The sequence below is a fragment of the Macrosteles quadrilineatus genome, unplaced genomic scaffold (genome assembly GCF_028750875.1).
Source record: "Macrosteles quadrilineatus isolate MER2022 unplaced genomic scaffold, UCM_ALF_1.0 Scaffold_4__1_contigs__length_99947679, whole genome shotgun sequence".
NCBI classification, from domain to species: Eukaryota; Metazoa; Arthropoda; class Insecta; order Hemiptera; family Cicadellidae; genus Macrosteles; species Macrosteles quadrilineatus.
Window position 1 is genome coordinate 80,494,135 of NW_026542597.1, and position 23,600 is coordinate 80,517,734.

General features: G+C 32.5%; 1 protein-coding gene across 6 annotated transcripts in view; it reads right to left on the reverse strand.

The window, feature by feature from the left end:
• LOC128992630 (choline-phosphate cytidylyltransferase A-like) overlaps positions 1–21,433 on the reverse strand; it is a 36,714-nt gene extending 15,281 nt beyond the window's left edge. Inside the window, exons 1-3 of one of the 6 annotated variants that reach the window (XM_054416302.1) lie at positions 21,356–21,433; positions 18,874–19,001; positions 16,545–16,658 (exon numbers count right to left, since the gene is read on the reverse strand). In XM_054416302.1, coding sequence (XP_054272277.1) covers positions 16,545–16,658; positions 18,874–18,957 — 198 coding nt within the window. In that variant the 5' untranslated portion in view covers positions 18,958–19,001; positions 21,356–21,433. The other 5 variants (XM_054416301.1, XM_054416303.1, XM_054416305.1 and 2 more) reach the window with 5 other exon arrangements.
• Between the last annotated feature and the right edge of the window lie 2,167 nt (positions 21,434–23,600).

Consider the following 23,600-nt stretch of genomic DNA (forward strand, 5'->3'; position numbering starts at 1 on the left):
TTTTGGTGAAGATAGTTTCCCGAAGCAGTAAAAATTCTGCAAGTCTGTTAAACATAGTTTTTTCTTTTTTCCCCTAAAATGTGGACCTATACCTTAAAGAGGGCTCTGAACGACAAGGTCACGGCTTGTCCCATAGCTTAAAGCAATTGGGAATTAGCAGGACTTAGGCTGTTAAGACAGAAGTGTGCTGTTCTTAACCAGTCTATCCACTTGATTAAAGATAGAAATAGCCTATCATTTATGATCAAATAATTTGCGTATCCAAAATTGTGAATCTAATTGGATGTAATAAAGAAAATTGATGACTGTTTAATACTTTCTGGAAGTCAACTAATTGTTAGTTTTGTATGTATAAATAGCAAATATTTATTTGGATGTAAATCAAAAGAATGCAAATGATATCACTAATTTAATCATTGGCTTATCTCTGAACGTCAAGGCTAACGATCTTACACAGGCAGTCAAATAGCAGACACCTGGAAGTAATTAAGTCCATCTGGAATCCAGACAGTGTCTATTTAAAGAAGAGAAACCTGTCTTAAAATAGACTTCTTCAAACGGGGTCTTGTCTATAAAGTAACTGTTAAGATTAATGTGATAACAATTATGCCTAGATGAGTTCTTCTTATTTCTTTTCCAATATTATATTTATGGACTAATATAACATTTTAATAGTTAAAGGGAAATTCAATACTGAATTTATATTTTCATAACCATCCATATTTTCCAACAAATTAATTATTTATTATAATTTAATTTTTAATTTTGCATTGCCACAAATAAATTTGATCTGACAAATAACAGGAAAATGCTCTACAAAAGCTCACAAGAAGAAGTAAATGTTATTAACTGACTCTTAATCCAGTTTGATTTTTTTGTTGAAGTATTTTTTATGTTGATAGTTTCGTACAATTAATTCATCCAATTTCAACTATATTTTTTCTGGTATATACATAGAGCATTTTATAAAATTAAAAGTTAGGCCTAAATTGTATTTTTTTCCCCTCAGTACTTTTAATTTGTAATGTATGTAGAGTATTAACTTTAGTTACAGCAATAACAAAATGTATTTGATATAAATTTAGTATTCAATGCACACTGCAGATATAAAAGCAACTTTGTGTTTAGTCTATTGAGAAGCAGAATTTAATCAAGGAAGTAACAAAATCCATATCATCATATCTATATTCAAATCCATATCTATCAAAAACGTGATTCAAATGTTTTGATTCCGTCACATAAATTATGCTAAACCTGATAACAATATTACAGACCTTAGCAAAATCACAGTACCGATTATACATGTATTTAGGTAACAAGAACAATAGTCAATGATAAACGTTATCCAAGTTGTTTAAGGTGGTTGGAAATAATTTTTAAGCAACTTTCACGTCATTTGGAATTCATAAATTAAGCATAATAAACTTGTAAACAGTTGAAAAGATCAAATTGGTACTTTCTTTAAATAAATATTTTGATCAAATTGGCGGCGCATTCCGATATCAATTCTCGAGAGTGTGTACTAAACATTATAAGATATGAGTTTTTCTGAAGGACTAATTGGTCTAAAAAATACGATAGCAGTTATGAATTGTTAGAGTGACAGACTGCAAAAACCAAGGCAGCGACTTAAAATTTATCAGTATTGTACCTATTGATAAATTTATCAGTATCGTACCTATTGTATTGTAAATTTATTTATATTGTACCTATTGTATATATTGTTACCTATTGTATTGTTAAATTTATCAGTACAGTATTGTATCTATTACACCTATTGTTACCTATTGTATTGTTAAATTTATCAGTATTGTACCTATTGTTACCTATTGTATTATTAAATTTATCAGTATTGTACCTATTGTTACCTATTGTATTGTACATTTATCAGTATTCATCTTGTACTGTACAGGCTTACCCCTTACTTTGATAGAAATATTCCATGTAAAGGCCTTTAACCATATGGAATATGGACAAGCAAATGGAATGTTAAAAGTGGCTGTTAACCTTTGGAAAAATGAGTTTTACTTCAATCACGTTATTGCAAACACATTAGGGACTTTGGCAAATCATATGATATGAACAGTGAACAATAAGTGATAATATTGTGTAGCTTTGTTAGAGACTAAGATCACCTGTTTTTTAAGTCACGACCACTTACTAACAGCTCAACGATTTAGAAAAAAATGGCACACCGTTTTAGATCATTTAGGAACATAAACTCGACACATCACTATAGAAGCATGTCTTGATGAAATAAAATTTAAATAATAGAAGCATGTAGTGAAAAACACTTTTTGTTGTGGATTTAACACTTGAGAATCAAGAGGTACGGAATTGACGACGTTAATTAAACTTTTTTGTTTTCCAAGCAAAAACACTATCCAAAAATAGTTTTTAATACTCTTTATCATTTAGCATTGTTACATGTTGCCACATTATTTGATTTCATATATAATTTGATGTGGTGTTATTACTATTACACAAAAAATGAGCTCAGGAAAATACTACCTACAAGAGTTTTGAGATATTATTTTCTCAAAATGAAATAGGGCCTAATTCAACATTTCCTGAAATGTTAATTGTGATTAAAGAACTCACTTTTTCCCAATAGGCATGTTTAAGTACAAAAATATCAAAAAGTTAAAACAACTTGTTAGTCAAACAGTAAAATCCATAGAAGTAAGAAATTTAAAAAATAACGCAAAAAACTAACCACAACTGGTCCTTTCATTTCTTGTCAGACGATAAGACAAAATCAGTCAAACATAACCAATCTGACATGGAACTATGTGGCATACATGTGGCCAACTGGTTCCACTCTGGAACTGACCTTCCCCCCTTCTCCCCCCCCCCCACAATATCTCTCTCTCACACACACACACACACACACTCACGCACTACAGCTATGTTTACTTTCTCTCTCTACATGGTTAGCAGTTTAAGCTCTGATTAACACTAAGAATGCTAAATATTCTGACTACTGTTTACCATTGAAGATGCACATGTTCCGACGTGAATTCAAAATTGTTCAGAGTATAAAAGAACCAAAATTTTCATTGAACGTGCGATTGCAGATTTTTTTGGAAGAAAGGATTACTACTTCTATTAGGCAGGTATCACAAAGCATTGGAATTTAAGAGATTAGCGCGACAAGCAGCACTTAACTGACTTATATTTTTCCAAAAAGAAATTTTAACTCTCTAAAAATACAGCACTATTTTATAATTGAATTACAATATTGATCAGTTATTTATACGTTATTAGTTTTGTCTCAATGATTTTTTTACACCAACAAAACAGGTTAATTAACCTTACTCTTTAGCTTTAAAGTACCCAAGATTAATTAGGAGCTAAATATTAAAAATATAATAAATCAAACTATCATTTTTCTCAGGCTACATACAAACTGTGAAAATTAAGAAAAAAGTCTGTTTAAAAACTCAGTTGGCAAATCAATTTCGCAATACACATCACTGAGTGAAGAAAGCATTTTCCAGGTACATAATTTTTTTATTATATTTATGCCTCTGTTTCGTAGTTTTTTAATTTTATTTTACTTAATACATCCAATTTAGCTTAATTTTAACAACTGAAATGAATGTACCGTACAAAGATTTGAATTTAACGTCAGTAGAAGGTTATAAGATCAGATGAAAAGCAACTTTTTCTAAGGTTATCTGGCCATTTCACTGTAGCTATCACAGAGGTCACAAAGTCTTGTACACTAAATCTGTCTCTCTAGGCAAAAAACTTCATAGATTATTTTATATAATGCTAACGATCAAACCGTATATCGTTACAAAGAAAACTAATATTTCAATTTTGAGTCTGTGCTGTACAAATTTAATTTGGATACCAACAAACCAACCTTAGGGTGTTCCTATGTTATCAAAGTTTGTTATTAGTTAACATTACAATGAAAAATGTGAAAAAAATATCATTAGCCTAAAAACAACCAAATAAAATTTGAAGGAAATTTATTTTCTATGGTTATAGGTTTTTTGTAGATAGTTTGTTTTAATAATAAAGAGGGGAAAAAATATATATTAATAAATAAAAAAACTGAGTCCACTACAATAGAAAAACATTTTTTTAAGAATGAGCATACAATGAATGGTAGAGGATCTACGCTACGGGCTACTGAAAATTGTTAAAGGGCCACGTTTTATTAGAAAATCAATCATGATTAGTTTTAAAAAAATAAAGATTAGTTTAAAATTAAGTTTGGAATTCATCACACATTAAAAAAATTTAAAAAGTTACCTAAAAATAATATAAAATATGTTTATTGAACGTCTAAATACTGCCTTCAATAAAAAGAAAAGTTGCCAAAACAAACAACTTGCATAAACAATAACATCATGAATTCCAAGTCCCCACGACTATTAAAAAACAAGAAAAAAACAATTCTAAAAATAGATCCCTAAATAAACACCAGTGTCAACAAACTTGTTTACTATTGATAATAGTTTTAGTTTACTAATTGATTCCTATGATATCGACAGATTTCAAAGAACGATGACTAACCAGAAAACACTTTGACATGCCTTACAAATATGTAACATCAAAAAATTCAACAAAGGACTGCAACAGGACTGTGTTTACTAACTTAAGAAAACCCGAATCCAAATCACAATTACTATATTCAAAAACTCCTTTGACATTAAAATTACAAACGTGTCACATTCACACAATCATTGAGCTAATGCGATGTAACAAAAGTGCAATGGTATATTGTAACAAGACGATAGTTAGGACAGTTCCTTTACAAAGTTAAGAAATTTCAAAGGCGTAGATAAAAAAAACACAATCAAACAAAAACCGCAGAAACTAAACCTCCACTACTATCTACTCACTTCCACAAACGTGAGGTTGGTGTTCGGGTCGTATCGGTGGTGATGGTTAAGCGGGTGTTCCAAAGCCGAGTCCAAACCGCGAGGAGGCATGTTGATTGGAGCGAGGTAGCTCACGGTAGCACTTTGTAAGACTAGGAACGAACCTCCAGTCGCCACCGCATATAACAGAGCTGCTATCAGTGGTACATGTACCGTCACACCACCGCCCTTCGACCCGACGGAAGTTTTATCACCCGATAACAGCTTGATTCACTCATCTCGGTGTGTAACAATGTTCGAAGTATGGATTATCCTGTTGTAGTTGTTTTTTTTGGGGGGGGGGGGGATTTTGTTTTGTGTTTATCAATGCTTGTGGTGTTTTAAAAACATTTTTTGTAAGAGGCAAACTCCAAACTACTGTTATTTATACAGTTACCGGTATCAAGAAAGCATTAACCAAAGTATTGATTTGTTGGTATATTTTCGCTGAGTAGATTTCAAAGTAGATAAAAGATCTATACCTTTAAGATCAATTTTGCTTTATTAGATATAGAAATAAGTTGGATTTTGGTGTGGCGAGTCATTTAATAATTTTGATTTAATTAATTAAATACAACTTTGGTTCACAGATTTGGTTTTTAATGCATATGTTACTGAGATGTGATCCTATGAACACATTGGATTTAAAATGTTCAATCATTTGCTAGCTTCAGCCCACAGCGATGAAGTTACTTCAGTAACAAATACTGGTTGCTGAGATATTTGTAGGTTCGATGCTAGGTTAATGAACTGACTATGTTATTCTTTTGTTTTTGGGACATTAACTAGTCTTACAACATTTACTTTGGTAAAAATTAAATTTTAAAACATCACCTTGTTAACACACAAACAGAATAAACGATATTCTGACAATTTGAACAGTTTTGAACAATAGACCGGTTTATCGTTAAATTATTACACAATATTTATACAGTAATAGCCTTTGTCATTGATGTACACTCACATTTAGCTGATAGAGCAAATGAGTCAGTATAGATTTTCCTCTGCGAGAAGACAGACATATAAATAAAAATATGCAATAAAAAATATATTACATCACAGTAAAAATAGCCACTCGGAAAAAAAAATGCTCTTTAAACTATATATATTTTTTATACGCTTGCAGTCAACTTGACCAACCTAATTGAGAAACATTTTTTTCCTTAACAGAGCAACTAGTTGCAGCAATGGAGACTGTAAGCCACTCCAAACCCACTGATTACGCCTACAGTTTCCACAAGTTTCAATGACAGAGACTTCAATGTCAGCAAATTACAAGTCAGGTTCAAGTGGGCAGAAACCACATTCCGGATGTTAGTCTATACTTAGCAGACATACACATCTACCTTACACTTCCTACAACCAACCCTGAGTAAACTTATATCTTCCTCGTCAACAATCCATAGCTCACACTACACAGTATTACACCGGTTTTAAATAACTCTTTTGATGTGAAATGTGTTGAAATAATTAGTGGGGAAACTATTTATTCTTTTTATTCAGCTGAAAGATTATTGATAGAAAAATAATTTTAAATTTGATCTATAAAGTTCAATATTAATGTTTTACACCACACCATATTGAATATAATAATAAATAAATAATAATAATAATAAATCTTTATTTCTCCACAAGTAATACAATATATCTGGTCTTTGTCGATAACAAAGCTAATAAGGCATCTCACACTTATTATTCACAATTGATTAGGTTAAAATATATTCCCATCCTAATTGAGAACACCTGAATATCCTTACGGGCATAAGATCAATCATTCATCTGATACATTAACAAATATTTTTGGTACATTATGAAATTTGATTTTATATGATAGTTTATACTGAATTTCTACATACATACCTCATATGGGTCAGGTTTATGTAATTAAAAAAAAGAATGTTTTAAACAAACCAGTTATTGTTTTGAACCAAAATCTATTTACTCTATTTCCACAAATTTTATTTCAATCAAATTACAATGTAGCCTATGAGGATCATTTTCATGTGTTGATTATTTTTTATCGATTAGTCTTAATATATTAGAAAATGTTCATAGTAAAAAGAAATTAGTACAACTATTTCATTTGTTTTAAATATTGACTAAATAATATATACAAAGTCAAGGGGCTTAGAACCAAACTGTCGTATCAGCAAACGTGTAGTTTTACACATTCAGCAATTCCGAGACCTTAGTCTAGGTCAAGATGGAACACGTTTAGCCTTGCACAGTCAATATTTAAAATAGGATGGACTAAAACTTTCTCATCCCACTTCATACAAAAAACAACTTGTTCTAAGTAAAGGGTAACAATGGTTTGTGTATATACAAGCAATACAAATATTTTACACAAGTTGAATAAAGATGAACTTGAAGCAAAGGCAAAAATGTTTTAGTTTTAAATTAACTATTTGTTTGATTGTAAACTGCATTCACGTGAGAATGCAGATGATCATAAAGTTATTATAAAACTATTGTAGTTGCTCAACAACTATATAAAATTGAATAAATTATTATGTACTTGCGATGCTATGAAAGTTTATTATGATAAAAAGTTTGAATTGTTTTACGGCTGACTAAGTATCCATTATTAAAATCACATTGCATTTACTAATTACTCTTTAACCCTTTCAGTGCTAGGCCAATAATTCATATTTTGTAAGACTTTTTTGTTTGCCTTTTAATTCCATTACACGTTGTTGAATTTTAACTGTCATGTTGTCACTATTTTATTAATTAGGCTAATTTTGAATAATAACACAATAAGAAAATATATAAGAAAGATAAATTCCGGTATTTGTAGTAAACATCAAATAAAACTTAGTTTTTGTTGTAATTTTCCTGGTTTTCCTATAAATTTTTATGTTCTGATAGCATTATTTGAAACCGAAATCTCACAAAATCAAAAGACATATAGTTAACAATGTAATATTGAATTTAACCCTGATTTAGTTGGACGAGGTTATTGTAATATAGCAATTTTAGGGAAACTAATGTTTTGCAGCAAAGTCTCAGAAACACATTTACTACTACTAAAACTAAAAGATTACATCTAAATAGTCCGTGACTAGCTGGTGCTGCTACCTAGTAACGCATTGAACAACCATCTGCATTGCCATCTGTTCGCAATCGGTGGCGACAGCTTAAATACCGGGTTTTGACTCCCCAGTCTTCAAGCACAGATAGCCGAGAAGGCTAGGGCGTGTGTCACTTGGCCAGTGGCATTCGTCTGCTCGGGTTCGAATCCCGTCCTGTGTGGCAAATAATTGGTGACCTGTGTGTTTGTAGCGATATACTACAACCACTGGGGCATAGTGTGGTGTTCATAATCCTTGGTTTAGACATACACCTCGAAATCATCGGATTGGGTGAACCTTTTAGCTAAGTGGTTGGTAGTGTATCCTATGAACATGCAGGTCACCAATGGCCGTTTTGCTATTTTTTTTAAAATAAACTTCCTCTCTTAGGGTTTTTTAAAACAACGATATATCGTTTCATAGCACTGAAAGGGTTAACTGACAAAAATAAAATAAAAAAATGAACAGTAATTCATCTAAAACAACTTAACAATTAAATATTAATTCATTAAGAACCTATCTACTTAATCAAAACAGTGGCATATTAATACATAAAGTGTCCACACTTTGTTTGAAGCAGTCGCAGGTGGGCAAGAGATGCTAAAAATTTCAAAGGCAGTTTGCCACCGCCTTCTGAATGGGACTCAAGGTAGAGGCCGTGGCCGCGCTCTGGTTGCAACTAGACAAACTATCATCTGACATCGGCTGATAAAAAAACATGGGACAATGACGCGGTGCATGAATTATCACTACTTCACCAATCATTCATAGGGATGTTTTTTATGTTTAGCTGATATTACTTGGATGGTGTTCAAAATCTATTTTAGATTTTTTTTCAATCTTGCATTGAAATTCAGCATAAAATATTCAGCAATATATGTAGCATGGGTTTGGGTTGGTATTAAAAATCAATTAGAAAATAAATATAACAAATTTTTTAAACTGAGATAACAAACGTAAATGGCAAAAAAATTGTTTTGAATTTTACAGTTGTAATTTATCTGGGCAACAACATTAAAGGAGGAAAATAACTAAACCTAACATATTTTACATGGTTACATTTTAACACATTAATGGGACTAGTTTCCTCTAATTCCTGAAATTAGATGGTATCACACTTTTTAAGACTTTTATTCAACCAAATTATTGAATCATATTTTTTAAGAATTGAGACAAACTAACTAAATGATATTTCAATTTTATGGTGTGTAAGTTATACAATGTTTTAGCACAAACTAATAAAATCTTACCAAAGCTTAAAACAAATTTAAGAAGACGAATCGTATATACCACAACGTTGGTCTTTATGGTTATGAATTAAGTAAATGGTTGGGTTTTTGCCAATTAAATTTAGAGAACATTATCCCACTTAAACTAGTAAGATACTATTATTCTAAGGCGAATTAATCAACAACATATCTTATCTCCATAAATTGCATTGCAAACTCACTTTCTAGGATTGACACTAACTTACAATTTTGTAAACTCTAAAATCTTTCTTGGAACCATTGAAACATAAGTCTAGAGACTGGTTATTCTTATCTTTTTTAAAGATACACACGTTTAATGGGGGGGGATTCAGTTGAGCACAAGGAAATATAAGTAATATAAAATATAAGAAATATAAGTTAACAGTAAGTTTACTAGCAACAACAAATGATAAAAATCCTGCTTCTTTTGCTCTTTTAACTGACAAATGTAAAAGTTCAAGCTTAGGAAGAGTTCTTATGGAAAAAATAAATACTGATATTTTCTTGCTGGCATAGGTTTTGATGCTGGAAGGTTAAATCCCCCAGTTTTGTTGGATATATGTGCATATAAACAAATACACACAACAAAAACAAGTACACTAATATAAACAAAATAAATTTTCTGTAGTTTACGTTACTAATTATTTGAATAAACTGTTAGTAAAAAGATAACAACCAAACAGCAGTTTAAACAGTCTGTAAATCAGTAAAACCATATTATCTAACATACAGATTTCTAGCATAGATTCTTAAGCTGGGCTACCACCTTCCCCCCCGGAAAATGCAAGTATGATCAATTATTCATATCTACTAAGGTAGGCTGTTGGCTGATGTAGACAGTACAATTTCAAATTTGTATAAACAGTTTTAATACAATTACATTGTATCATAGCTTTAAAATCTATTTAAAAAGGTTTCATTAGCTCGCTTTCTTGTCTGTTCGGTACAAATTTTACAATCGATTTTAAACTAACTTCATAATGAGCTAGTGGCTTGAAACTTGAAACATAGCTCATAAATGGATGACAATGCAATATTAAATACTTTTATTTTCATATTTCCCTTGGGCTATACCCCATGGGCTTCCAAAGCTCCAATGTTAACATTTTGGAAGAATGTAAATAATATAGCCATTGAAGTCAGCTGTAAATACTTTAATTTGACAGATTGTTCAAAGAGCAGAGGTTAAGAGGTACAAGTTGTGCTCCCGAAAGATTCAGTTTTATGATTATGAGAATATTAGCAACAACGTCTAATTACATTTAAAAAGATTTTGGTTAAATGTATTAACAGGCCATATAAAATAGATTTAACATATTTACACATTAAAGACTAAAAAGTAGAAAATAATTTATAAATAAGAAATCTTTTAAATACCACGTTTTTAAAACACACTAAAAAGTAGAAAATAAATAAAAAATATGTGGAGAAAATCAATACTAGTAAGATTAAAACAAAAAATGTGGGGTGCATGCAATATATAATAATAATTCAATAGGTTAAGTAATTGTAAATTAGCTATTGCATGCGCCCCACGTTTTTCGTTTTAAATCTTACGTATTTATTCTCTCCACATATTTATAATTTATTTTCTACTTTTTAGTGCATTTAAAAACGTGGTATTTTAAGTTGATTTTTTATTTATAAATTATTTTTTAGCTCCAAAGTGAGGATTATTTACATTGCATTGCGTTATAAAGATGCATTGCGCTGGACTGACATTCAGTTAACAAGTCAGTGAAGCACAATAATTGGCATGCATTGCTGCACATTAGCACTTCGGCACATTGGCAAGTCCATCTTATTTGTTTACATGTAACCTTTAACATTGGAAATCTACAGAGAAACAAAAATAGAACCAGACAACACCTTTCATCTTAAAAAAAAAAAAAAAAAAAAAAAAAACATGAGATGAAACTAACTTTATAAACTAGAGATTAGAATAAAAATCAATTAGTAATATAAACAAATTTTTAATTTTAAAAATCCTAAGTATTAATGTGCAAACTGCTAATTCGCCCAATAATCAATAATCTTACTAATATTATAAATGTGAAAGTTTGTGTGTTTGTTTATTTGTTTGTTTGTTTGAAGGTCAATCACGCTTTAAATAATGGTCGGATTGGGCTGAAATTTGGTATGTTGATAGCTCACATTCCCGATTAATATAAAGACACATTCTTATCTCAAAAATCCTTTCGGGCTCTGCCCCAGTGGCTCTGGAGTTTACCAATGTTAACCTTATGAGTATTCATATTTAAAAGGGATTTTTGCCAGCTGTTTAAATTACACAAGTTGTTCTATGATATTCAATATTATTACAAGTTATAAGGTTCACCAACAGGGTGCAGCACTGTTAATTTTTTCATTTATGACAACATAGCTAATTTGAACCAAGCCGCAACAAAAAGCTGTGATGCAACTGTTAAAGTAGGATTGTTTACATTTAAGTTTATGTTTTTAATTTGATGTTTTGATATTGTGTGAATATTCGATAATTTACTTTTTTGTTGTTATATGTGCTATACTATAGCTTCCGTAAATTAAAAGAACCAAATTTTCTCAAACCGTGTCCTCTTCCATTGCAAACACAAAGCATTAGTATAACTGCAATAAGCATTTCATTCTTATACGCCAACCCCGTACAAAGGGCGGGTATTCAGCTAGTAATCAATAATAATTGATAATAATCAATAAACGAAAAACCAATTGTATTTTTGATGTCATGCTTTTTATTACACTCTCCATTTCATTGCTTAAGTTCATTCTCATAGTATTAGGTGCATTTGGAGATCAATGTAGATGTAAAATTATAATGTAAATAATTGGCTTTGACCTTGAAATAATTAAATTAAATAAATAGCAATAGCATATTTTTTTTTCTCCTCAAAAGTGAAAAAATGCTGAAAACTTGTGGTCGCCAAAAAATTGAAGAGTTTTGCTAAGTTAACCTGACGAATAACAACCATTTCTAGTTTTATATAATTTGTGAAAGAACAAATACGTTATTTCAAGCAAAAACCTTCAATTTATTAAAATATCATTGCTTTTAAAACAATTTATAAATCTGTCATCAATAATTTGTTTGAATCAGTGACTTGATGAACACCCATCTAACTGTATATGATATATTTTATGACCTAAAATTTACAAGTTTTAAATTATTATCACTTTCAAAAGCATTTTATAACAATGCAACTACTGAATATATTTTCCTCTATAAAAAGGCCATTGACAACACAGCTTGATTCTTAAAAACGTGAGTTTTTTACATCAGAGAAATGCGTACAAGCCAACAATGGAGTGATAAGAAAGACTAGGGAGGATGATCAGTGATTGGTTCGTTCAGTCATGCCACTGCGACGTCTATAAATAACAGCTGATGATGGTCAAACTACCGGCTGCGCATCAGCAAACGATAGCGTCCGTCATAACGGCACTAGCTGAGTAGCTGGCCTACTTGCGTCTATTAACTGATAAGACTGGTTACACCGGATAAAATTATGATGTAATAAATGGAAAAACATCCTCAACAGTTCAAAAATCTAGACTTTGGAAAGTCTATTCTACCAGTGAATATTTTGAAGTAGATTGTACTGACTGGAAAATTTTATAATTTTGAGTTGTAACATTTTAGCAAATTTCCCATAGTGGGAATAAGCTATTACCGTAGGTCTCATGGTAAGACCTGGACCCGGGACCGATTTACTTTTTTGTTTTGAGGTCAAAAACACCATCCGTTCAAATTCATATATATATATATATATGTATATTAAAAATCAAAAACATATTTAACTAAGTGCCCTTTTAGTAATTATTTTATTTTAAAAGGGTACTTTGTTAAATATGTTTTTGATTTTTATTATATTAGTAGCCCTAAACATGCAAGAAAATAATGTATATATTTATATATGTGACCGTTAGCACAATAACTTGAGCAAAAATTGTCCGATTTTGATTAAATTTGGTTTAAGCGTGTAAACCTACATTTATTCAAACGAGTTCGCATACCAGCATGATCGGACTATGGGAACAGGGGTTTATGGGGGTTTTATGGGGTAAAATAACCCTATTTTCCCCTGTAGCAGCAAACCTGAGTATTCATTTAAATAGGAAATAAATTTGACAATTTTAAGGGAAAAATTTAGTGCAATTCTAGCCAGATAGTATGGAAATTTGCTTAGTCTGCAGGTTTGCTGCGGCGTGGGTATTTTATCATTCTAATCCAATAATCTAAAACAAGTGCATGTACGGACAAACTATTTTTTCCATCCGAGGATGTTTGATTTTTTTAATATGGGGTATTTGGCCACGAGAAATCGATTGGAGTTGGTCACAAGACTGGGAAAAATCCAGTTTCCGTCCTACAGCCCTTGAAAGTACCCATGTTATCGTCAATACCTTTTTGTAGCTGAAGTTAACAAAAACAGCTGATACAGATTGTTTTTACTGTCATCATTTTGATTTACCAGTAAACAAAAATAACTGTATTGGTTAGTTTGGACTAAACGTTTTAAAGAATAGTTATATTAAGTTTGGTGTTTACATAAAATATTACTGTTTAACGTTTTCAAGGTTAATTTACAAGATTAAGAATGAAACGCAGAAGACCTCCGAAGCGAATACATAACCCGAAAGGGAGAGGAGCTACAATTGTTTTTCTGGAACAAATTTCACCTCTTCGTCTACAACCGAGCCAGTTCCAAACAGCTCATAAATATCACCAAATGTCTCAAACCCTTGGCCAAGTCGGGCATCGAAGCATGAAAGGAGAGGAATAATTAAGATCTTAAAGCCGAGAAAAATAATGAATAAGAGGCCGATCATATTGAGCAGGATTGTCGACGAACCGCTGCTCGATGTTTGGAAGAACATCAGCGCACTGCAATTTCTCAAACCTCTAAGTCGCCATGTCAGTGAATTTTGGATATTCACGATTGGAACCGTTTGACGTGGCATGAATGCACACAATGTGTGTCCGAACTGATCCGCGCTCAGAAGGTAGTTATTTAACATCCAAACTGATCCAGAAATCTGGCATGAAATTGGTTCGCTTAAAACATCCAGTTTGATCCGTGAGGCGGTAGCCGTCTACTCCCTGTAGCCTACAGTTAGCCTTAAACACACTATTCCGTAGCATTTCATTATTACTGCCCATTATAAATTCAAAACGCATAAAACTAATAGTATTCAGTTTATATAAGTGTACAGTTATGTCATTGTCAGTGGTTAATATTAAAACAAAATGTTATTACTCAAGTCACTGTACTGCAAATAATCTAAATGCTATGATCTATGAAACGGGTGTAATTAGACACACATTACACAGTTGATATTATTTCAGTGACTATATGTTTTTGGTTTGTAATAAAACTATTTTTGTAAATGATAAAATGTTTATGATCATATTATTTTAACTGGTAATCCCAATTAACCACAACCGAGCAAGGCTTGGCCCCCGGTACTACACTTTATTTAATGAATTTTAACTATGCCTATTCAACAAAAGTTGCCTGCTAGAAAATTAACAAAATATTTGTAAAAAAATTTATTTATAGTGCACAGCAAAAGACTATCTCCTTTTATTAAAATAATTTAACATTCATCAAATAACTTAAGAGGTTAAGGACACTCACAATTCCTTAATAACTTAAATATTAGTTAATAAAGCCAAAACTATTATTCTAGCTTAGTAAACGCAAATACATAATTGTTTCCATTCACTAAATTTAGGCGGTATGAGGGGAAGGTCCCCCACCACTTTTTTGCTTATGTATGTTGCAGCTGATTGGCGAATTGAATAGTTTATATTTACTCGTTAATTCAGATGTTGAGGTATTGTTTTAACGGTAGGTTGAAGTGGAGAGGATTTCTTCTACTAAAACAGCCTAAATTTTGAGAACAGAGTATAATCAACAATCTTAAAAATTATTTAAACATGGTTATTAAAACTTCATATCAACAATCGAGCTTGACAAATCTTTCCTGACGATTAATTAATAGCTAAGTTTTCAAATGAAATTGGTATGAAACCAAGATTTAACGCAAAGAAATTTATTTTCCTCAAACACGAATAGTTTGATAAAAAAAAAAAAAAAAAAAAAATAATACTCTGGCTGCTCTCAGTAATGGTTCTTGTTTTGTTTCTGTTGAGCAAACAAAAAATAAAACCTGCATCGCAATGCAGCCTGTACGCCCATGACTCTTCCGACAGATAGTTGTGTGTACTCGCTTTTATTTATAGCTGGTGTTTATTTGCATGACAAACATATTTACTTCCTGTTCGCAACATCTTTCGATATTCTCTAATTTTACATCATGTTTTCGGTTGTTTTTTGTCTTCTTAGTTAGGATTTCATATACTTTCTTCATATAATTTGTTCACATTTAATAATCAGACAATATTTATGGTTGTCTTAAGGATTTTTCCTAAGTCTAGCCTCATGTTATAGGTAATACACAGACTATTCTTTGAAAAACATCTTAATAAATTTCACAATGACAGATAGATAACACTATAAACACTTAACAATTTAGTTATTAATTTTTTTTTTTATATTCTAATACAACTATTATGTATATTATGCACAGACATACAGTATTAGCTAAATAGCTGATTCAAAGCCAACACTTCCAATTCAATGAACGTCTATATTTGGATAAGTATACTAAGTATACAGTATACTAAGGTTTAGGAAAATTGTATTTCAAAATACACTAGACACTGGATGCATTTATGACCTCATTTAGGCCTACTTGCCAAACTGAGTTTTAAGCCATTTTGTAACACCTGTCAAAACATTTATAACATATGGAGCATCAAACACGATCAGACCGTAGTCATTTGGTTCATCATGCATGAGGCAAAGTAAAAAAATATGCATCCTTTTTAATTAGTTCTGTTGCAAGACAAATTTTAATTTTATAGAAGTGTGAAAAAGTTATGTTTATTATGCAGTTATTTACAATCTTTTAGTGAGGAAACCCCTGTTGATTTGGGAATACATAGTAAATTAAGATCTAATTTTTGCACTTCAGAATTGATAAGTTTGTAAGAAGCGATTGAGGTTTGTTACAGAAATATTTATGTACCAGAATATTTACGATTGCTAAACATAAATTCAAACAAACTAAAACTTTCAATAGTAATCCTACTTTTTTTATTTAAAGGTGGCAAAATAACGAGGGTTCTGCTTAAGGAATGTTTTTGGGGATACTATTTTAAAATCAAAGCAAAGCATCAAACTAAAAACACCCATCTCTGTTCTAAGGAGGGTAAATATTAATTCCATCTGTCCAATATTCAAAAATCTATTTGGGAACACACAAATCATAACTTTTACCTTCTCAGGGGATTCACCATTATTTTTATGTTCCTTTTTAGAAGTTTTGCTTTCATTATTTGTTTCATTATTTATGTACTCCTTAACAAGAGTGGCATCATTATCTTTTGCCTTCTGTAATCAGATTAAAATCAATAAAAATACCCTAACACTGATGAAAGGGAAGATTTCAAAGGAAATATTCTTATTACATTCACACCTTGGGTGATCGGAGAAGAACGTGTATATTCCATGGTAGATCCTAGCATCCTAGCATGTGAAGGTGGTGCTAAGATAAAAAATATGCTAAGATGTTATAATTAACTAGGCTAATTTCATCCAACCAAAAAACGAGTGAGGCATATTTTCCAGAAACAGAAATTGAAGTAATTTCCACTAGTATGAGATATCTGTTGATATGTGTCATCCTTAAATGTAAAAAATAGTACTGAAATAAGATTTGTAATTTCAAGAATGCAAAATTTGTTTATTTATCAAAATGTATTTTACTTGTTAAGAACACGTTGTCTTTTACTGAAATCACATTACATATTTGGATGGAGAGTTACGGACAATTGAGATGATTAATTGATTAGTCTAAATTGGATTGTGACAGTAAACAACAATTAGGGACTGCTTGTAACTTAATTGACGGTCTTTTGAGTGTGTCATGTCAATTTTAATGTTATGAAAACAAATTAATTTTACCATTAATCTAATAATTTGTAATAAACATGATGTAGTAGGCCTAATGAGGCAGCAACAACTTAATTCAAGTTTTGTCGTTTTTTTTATATTTGTACAGTATAGCCTACAATTAAAGTTGTGCTTTTTAATCAAATTTTAATTATTGATATGGAACGAGCACTAGTAAAAATATCTCAAATCAATTAACTTACTTAATATAAAAATGAATTTAGTTAGAGCAAAGAAGAGTCAAACAAAACAAAAGGTTTTGTCATGAAAAATGTAAAGAAAAAAATAATGTTATATAGGTATAATGTGTTGTGTATTTTCTGTTAACATACCACCACTGTTTTTTTCTTTTCATTTGATTTATCCACTACTTGAATCTAATTGGCAAAAGAACATGTTCCGCATACTTTACAACAATGTATGTTACCTTGAGAATTCCTGGTAACATTCAAACCGCTTAGCAATAATTTGATAGCACGATTCACCACAAACCAGTCTAGACAAACTTAATAAGCAATAAACGAATGATGATCAATTTTTACGATTTGGTAAATCAATGCAATTCTAAGAAACAAAGGTTGGTTTGTACAGCTTGAGGTTATAAATAATCAACCTTAAATTGGTATTACGACTTGACACCCAATGAATGTTAACTGGAAGTCAATTATCGAATTGAAAGTAAAAGTAGGGAAATTCGTTAAAATTAATCGAGGAGAATCAATGTATAAGGACCAATGTAGGCCTACTTGAATACTATGCCGAAGTATTATTTTAAGCAAACTAAATTGTATGTATAAAAAAGATTTAAACAATTACCTAATTAGGTACCTATGTCTTGTCATAGAAGAAAAACTATTAGGAGGCTAACTTAATGTAACAGTGGAGCCCAAGCAAACATGTTGAAATATGATCTAAAACTTGAGCTTCTAAATTATCACAAAATATGTAGGCTAAAACTGATTTAGATCCGTCAACAAACAAACATTTATTACAAAAGAGAGCCGTAAGTAATGGAAGCACAGTACGTGCACACTATGGATGGAAAACCTCTCAAATCATAACTTAGAACTCAATTCCAATAAAGTAGGCCTACCGGTACTTGTTTCCTTGATTGTGAATGCATGGGATAAACAACAAGCATTTTATCTTTTTTCACAAAAAGCGTGGAAGTTAGCATAAATTTGGAAAGAAATGTTGTCAAGAAAATTTGATGTACCCTAGACCTAAATAAATTATGAAAAAGGAAGAAAAAAAAATTAATAACAGTAGGCTACCTATGGTAATGAAAGCTTTTTTCCCAATTTTATCAAATAAAAAAATTATTTAGGAATACTATAGTGTATAGTTAGACGTAAGATTAATATTCTGTGTAACGACCATTACAAAACTTTTAGAGAATCACACTAATTGCAATTAATTGGTAATTGCTTTTACGCTTGAAGAAACAATTGAGATTTACCATTTAAATTTCAAATTAACCATCCATTTATTAACTTACATATATGAAGGAATAAAACTCTTGCTTTATTTGTAGGCCAACTTAGAGAATATCTTCAAGAAGAATGGCCACATACACTTAATTATAGGTAAATATAGCCAAATCAAAAACTGACGGCACTAATAACTTAAGTAGGAAAAAAATATTGAGACTCACCATTGAATGTTCCAAGTTATGATGAGATGAGTTCAGATCTGTGATTTCCTCTCCGTCTACCTCTCTTGGCCGTTTACGTGACATGTTTAATCTTGTGCATTAACAGTTCCATGCAGATACCTAATAGTCTAAAAATAAAAAAAGCTTGTTACCGTAGTAGGCCTTAAGTTACATGATTTTCACACGTGGCACTGTGAAAGCTTAATTTACTTGATGCCATCTTAATAACAAAGTTGCATTATGAAGTAAGTTATCACTTTTTAGTTTTTACATTACAAACAATCCTCTTTAAGAAATTTTACTGTAGTAAGATTTTGTCTTAACAGTACAGTTATTCTGGTTAAACGTTAGACTAGGTTATGTTCTTCCGTGATGGTAAGGCTAGCAAGTTTCTGAACTCCTGCCGGACTTTTCACTTTTCACCACATTCAAATTTCATCTTGGGCTGCCATTCATGTTATTGTGGCGAGCTCACAGAAACCCATTAAATTTACTGCTATTGCAGCAGTTCATCCTTCTGTGTATAGTCAATGGTTAGACTTATACAAATAAGAGGGCCTCAGTTTAGATTATTTTTAGAAATGTCAGATTTTTAAAATTAGGTAGGCCTACTTAGGCCCCTAGCCTATTTTATTATAAACCAAGCTGTTAATTAGTCAATTGCTATAGGCCTAGCTTATAACTTCCGAGTGGAGTTGAGCCTTTTTTACAGCACCGACTCACCAATAATAATAGATGGATAACTTAAGTGTTGGTGCCAACATAACTTACTAGTAGGCCTATATATATATATCTTTGTCACGAGAGCCGAAGCCCCCTGACTACATACCCGGTACCTATCATGTGACATACCCGGGCCCCATGATGTAGGCCAAAGCTTACGCATCAACCTTTAGCACATCATGGGCGGATGACTTAAGGTCATCAGGCTCACCGGCTGCCGAAGCAGACCCTTCGGAAAGAGGGTTGCCCCTCAATCCTAACCAGGGATTCCGGCTACTTGTTACTAGTAGGCCTAGGCCTACTAGGATGTAAGATAAAACCAAATGTTGGTGAAATTATGATAGACTTGTTACTTAAACGAAGATCAGATGGATATTTAGCCAGAATCACTTAGCCTACCCTATTGGAAGGGTAATATACCGGTAACTTATGGGGCCAGTCCTTAACCACTGGGGTACTCAACTACTTATCTTGTATTCTTACTGGGTAAATAACTTCACTAAATATAGGCCTAGCCTATGCCTAAGGGTAAAAACACAGTGGAGCCGGGCAAGTCGCATACTCGCATATACGCTGGTCCCCGCATTACGGCTGGTTACCTGGAGGTTAGCTGGGACATAGCCTACGCACAGTGGTATAGTCGCTTGTCAGCTGCCGATACTAATATTATCACTTATAATATTAGTAGGATAGGATAATCTTATGTTTGCATCCTGGTTAATTTGCTATTTCATTCTACTTACAGATCGTTGAGTATGTGACGGTTATGGTGGTCCGGATGGGCTTGGTTCCACAAAGGCACACGGATAAAAACCTCTGATATTAATTTGTCTACGTCCATTATTTTATTTCATGTAAACAAAACAACAACCTAATAAATCAACTAAACAGACAACACTTCAAAAATAGAAAGAATGCGCAGTGAAATATGCCGTGTGGAACTTGCGAACACGTGGCTGTCAAGTTCTGCTATTTGCCCCCAGTCGAGCCTTCCCCGTTTGCAGCTCCCAAACAATCGACTTGGCAATTCTTCTAGCTTACCGCCTAGCTTACTGCTACCTGCTAGGCGCGACTGTGTGCGTACCCATAACAACGCGTGCTTTAATTCTACAACGCAGTAAGCGAGTAAGCGACCGGCCAGGCTACCAGCTACCTGCCCTGCTCCACTGTGTTTTTACCCTAAGTAAAATGAAATAAGCTAGCAGACCAGAATTTGGACATTTTACTATTTTAAAATGTTGTATGATGCTTCAGAAAATGTAAGAAAACATATAAAAGTATAACAAAGAGCATTTTAACTAAATTTATTAACATTCAACATTTTAAGTTTAGAAAGCTTAAGACTTAGCCTATTTAATGTTGTTGAAGATAAGTTTAGTAGGCCTCGCCTAACTAAAGATTTACAATTATAAATCAACTAAGTTAAAACAAGCTAAGTACATTTACCCTAATTTGAATTTAAATCATAATCAAAACTCAGAATAAGGTATAAAATATTAATTTAGCCTATTACTAATAGGCCAAACCTACCTTGAGAAAAGTGATGCAAGTAGAAGCTAAAATAATATAGAATGTAACCTAAACTAAATTGACTCTAAGCCTAATGAATGAATATCAATTCTTTAGAAAAATGTTAGCCATTACTTCACTACAAAATCATTTACAATGAAAATTTATGTGAACCTTAGACAATAAAGTCGTCTTATCTTTCAAAACACTTCCAATTGCTAATGCTACGTCAAACAATCACGCCACTCACCCAAAATGTTAATTTAATTTCGGCTGCATTTTTGCGTCATGGTGATATGAGACTGACTCTTAATCAGCTGTGATAACATGTGTTCTTAAGTTTTTGAGTACGACCTAGCCTTGCAAAGAGGAACAAATAAAATAATGTATAAAATAATATAAACTGAGTACTATAAAAACGTCGTCCGCTAGACATAATAATAGCATCAATACTTACTTTCCGTGATCTGGAAATCAGACTTCGCTTTTCCAAAAATTAGCTACCAGTAAGGCTTTGTCATTCGCTTGTAAAAGATCATCTATTGTGCAAGACTGGTCTAGGCGTCAACAGATCAGCATTGAGCATTCAGCAGAAGGTCAGGATCCTGAACAGCACCACACGCACACAAGATGTTTTCTTCGTCTGGTAAGAGACCCTATTTCTGCATGTTTGTCTTGCATTTCGGTACCTCGACCCTGATTCGATTAAGGGTCTTCCACACCGTGTAATGTAGGTCTCAACCAGGAGCCAGTTCCTCCCCTGGCTGGTATGGGGTGGTTAGTCAACGTGGCCTCCCACCTTGCCACCCGATTGCTTGAGGGTGATCCATCCAAAACTCGTGTGTCCGTGAAGCTCTTTCTGATCCGAAGCCGTCGCTCTACAGGTTGATGGCCGTGTAATGGGTGAAGAGGGTCCGTCTCTTGCTTAGTCCTTTCCACGGCGGCAGCGACATCACGTAGGTAGGATTGGTGGAGGTGCGATCCCTGTGATAGGATAGAGTTTGTGTACTGGGGTTGGTTTCAAACCACCAGTTACAATTCGAGTCATGTCATTGACTGCAATATCAATCTTTTTTGCGTGTGACGATGCATTTCATACTGGTGCCTACGTACTCTGCAGCCGACACACTAATTTTAAATTATAGAGGTTCTGAGGACATCAGGATTAGCGCCCCAGCATCTGCTGGTGAGCTTCCTCATAATATTCCTCGCTGAGACTTTACCCCTTGCCACAATGCAGTGCGCATGTCAGTGTGCGGTCCAGTATGACACCAAGATATGGGTGTAGGACAATGCTCAAGACAGTCTCCCGCCACGTCACATTCAACTCGCGGCCTGCTTCTCTATGGTTTAGGTAAAAGGCACAAACTTGGGTCTTAGCAGGGTTTGGCTTGAAGTGATTTGTGTCATTGTAGGCTACTAGGAAAGTTAAATTAGAATCGTAGTCAGCTTCTGTTCCTCCTGTTCAAAACTCGTATACCTTGTGTCGCCACCGCCGTATCATCGTCATATATATACTGACTGACGTGTAGCGTTTGGCAACAGTTGGTCGTTAATATTATGCTATAAAGAGCTGGTGCTACGACGCTACCCTGATATAAAGACATGACTGTTGGTTTCTGAGACATCACAAAAATACTAATGTAACAATAACTATGACAATTCATAATAAAAAACAGACAGTTATTGATTTTCAAAGGAATATACTAGTAGATATAAGATACAATACACGGGGGTGAGGTTCATAAGGTCCAAATTTCACAAAGTCCAACGGTTAAAATATTAGATAAACAGAGTGTTTCACAAGGTCCAAATTTCATAAAGTCCAAAACTATAACTTTCAAATAATCACCGTTTCACAATGCCCAAATTTCACAAAGTCCAACGTTAAAATCGACTTCTGGTCGAGACTGTACCGTTGGGCCTAATGAAATTTGGACCTTATGAAACGCTCTGTTTATTTGATGTTTTAACGTTGGACTTTGTGAAATTTGGACAATGTTAAAACGGTGATTATTTGAAAGTTATAGTTGTTTTGGACTTAATTAAATTTTGACTTTATCAAACGCTCCCATACAGGGTACATGCAGGAATAAAAATAAATAACATGCATCGAGTAAATTAAAATACGGTTCGATTGAAATAATCAGTTTCAAAATTACGATGAATGGAAGTGAATTTAAGAGCCGTACATAGACATAATTTTGTATATTCTTTTACACCGTAATTGTACGCTTTAATTTATCAACTTTTGTCTCTTGTAGGATTTTTTGATTTACGCTATAAATTGGCTTGAGTTATTGATAAATAGTGTTGATCTGGCATGTTTCAGAGGCTTTGGATAGTCAAATAATAAATTTGACTTGATCAGTGTCAGTTTTTTTTCAATTATCAAATAAGGTTCCACAATTTTTTACAATGTAAGTTAATAATAGCAATCAAGACAGATAGATTTCAAATAAATAACAAACAATAAATGTACAATCAATTAAAGG